The sequence below is a fragment of the Penaeus japonicus genome, unplaced genomic scaffold (genome assembly GCF_977035675.1).
Source record: "Penaeus japonicus unplaced genomic scaffold, GWHDUDI00000001_assembly GWHDUDI00000031, whole genome shotgun sequence".
Classification (NCBI taxonomy): Eukaryota; Metazoa; Arthropoda; class Malacostraca; order Decapoda; family Penaeidae; genus Penaeus; species Penaeus japonicus.
Genome location: NW_028234433.1, coordinates 22610555 through 22613054, shown reverse-complemented (window position 1 = coordinate 22613054; position 2500 = coordinate 22610555). Strand labels below are relative to the sequence as shown.

At 29.7% G+C, this 2500-nt stretch overlaps 1 protein-coding gene across 1 annotated transcript in view; it reads left to right on the top strand.

Moving 5' to 3' along the window:
* The first annotated feature begins 1249 nt into the window (after positions 1–1249).
* The window catches only part of LOC147468062 (uncharacterized), a 7905-nt gene continuing 6654 nt past the window's right edge, over positions 1250–2500 (top strand). The window contains exons 1-2 of the mRNA XM_086555449.1: positions 1250–1301; positions 1479–1699. Of these exons, the coding sequence (XP_086411575.1) occupies positions 1293–1301; positions 1479–1699 (230 nt within the window). The 5' untranslated portion in view covers positions 1250–1292. The remainder of the gene's footprint in view (positions 1302–1478; positions 1700–2500) is intronic.

The following is a 2500-nucleotide window of genomic DNA, read 5'->3' as shown; positions in this document are numbered from 1 at the left end:
CATGTTTGCATATGAATATGACATATACATCCATAGATGTATAATCATGTATACACACACACACATATTTATAATGTATACACGTGTATACATACGCACATACATACATATGTTTGTCATATATATACATATATTTATACACATACATATATAAACATACATACATGCAAATATATATACATATAAGTGTATTTATACGTATATACGTACAGATTTATATAGATAGATATATCGATATATACACATATATATCTATTTATGTATATATACATACACATACACACACAGACACACACACACACACACACACACATATATATATATATATATATATATATATATATATATATATATATATATATATATATATATATACGTATATCCATACTCACATACATCCACAAACACATCCACCGATATACGTACACATGTTTAAACAGAAATAAACACGCATACACATGTATATATACATTTATATATGTATATATATACATATAATATATATATATATATTTATATATATATATATATATATATATATATATATATATATATATATATACATATCTGTATATACATATACATATATATGTACATATATAAATACATATATTCACACATATATACATATACATACATATATATATATACATATATATATATATATATATATATATATATATATATATATATATATATATATATATATATGCATACACACATATCTATGAATATATGTATATATCCACATGTTTATTATATATATACATATAAATGTATATATTCACACCTATGTGTACATATGTATATGTAAATATATATACATACATGCATACATACATACACACACACACACACACACACACACACACACACACACACACACACACACATATATATATATATATATATATATATATATATATATATAGACATACATATACACAACCCACACACACATGCGGTTGAGTGTGTGTGAGAATCATGCCAGCGGAACAAGACTGCACGTGTGAAAAAGACTAATCTCCACAATCGCAGCTATATTCATAATTAGCCTCTTTGTAATTAGAAATAAATAAAACAGGAAAGAGAAAAAGTGACAGACAGACGGAGATAATTTGCACTTAATTATGAAACGTATATAGAAGTGAAACTTTCCATGTCGCCCAAGGACTCTTCGTAAAACAACGACCTTGATTCTTTTTCCATAACATATATAAGCTCAGATTTGAGTAGTAGTTGCATAGTTTCTGTTGTCTCTGTTGAGCATACAACGCGAGCACATTCTAAACATGAAGCTGGTAAGTTAATGTAACTGATATTTATCTATAACTAACATTCATGTGTTGTTGAGAAGATACGGCAAACTATTGCATTTAAGTGATACGTCACAATGATGCATAATAGTGCAAATCACATGCTTATAATTTCATACAGGAGATTAAAATGATTATTTCTCTTCGACAATGTGTACCCAGCTGTCGATGGTTATGGCCCTCTTGGTGGCTCTTTCATGCCTGGTGAGCTGGAGCAGCGCCATGCCTGAGCCTGACCCTGTAGCTGACCCTGACCCCGCGGCTGACCCAGGCTACCGTCGCTTCGGTGGATATGGTGGATACGGCGGATACGGCGGATACGGCTATGGGGGTCGTGGATATGGGGGTTATGGTTATGGGGGATATCGCGGTGGCTTTTACGGGTAGAAATATAGCTGAGGCCGGACCCCCATAATCCGCTCCACGGAAAACGTTAAAAAACTACGACACGATCTTAAAAAAACAAAACAAAACAAAAAAAAAACCTTATTTCCAGCATTTCTGAAATAAATTCTAATTGAATTTCCTATGTTTGAATTGTCCTCACTGATTATTACGCATTCCGTCTAACTGCAAATGATGTGCGTGATATATATATATATATATATATATATATATATATATATATATATATATATGTATATACATATAAATATATATATATTATATATATATATTGTATATATATGCATATACATACGTATACATATACAAATATGTATAAATATATGTATGTATTTATATTCATATTCACCATACATCTATAGATATATATGTATATATATACACACACATACATACATATATATATATGTGTGTGTATACATGGTTATGTCTGCGTGTATGTTTGCGCGTGCCCATGCACAGAAAAGGGACACTTTTAAACTGCTAGACAAAAAAGTAAAAGCTAATTTCCAATATTCGGAAACCGTGAATAGTTGAACGAGGGGTGTCGATAATTCATCCAAATATAATCAGGACAAACTAAAAGGAAATGTTTAAGTTTCTTAAGTCTGGTCACATGTTTCATTCTATTTTACGTACAATAACGCACAATCGTTTTTTCGAAGCAGAAAAAATACAGTGTTTGCTTGATAAACAATATATGCACAAACACGTTGCAGCATATTTACCTGATTATATGTACATAATATATCCCCAACAGTATATAAGAAAATCCAAAA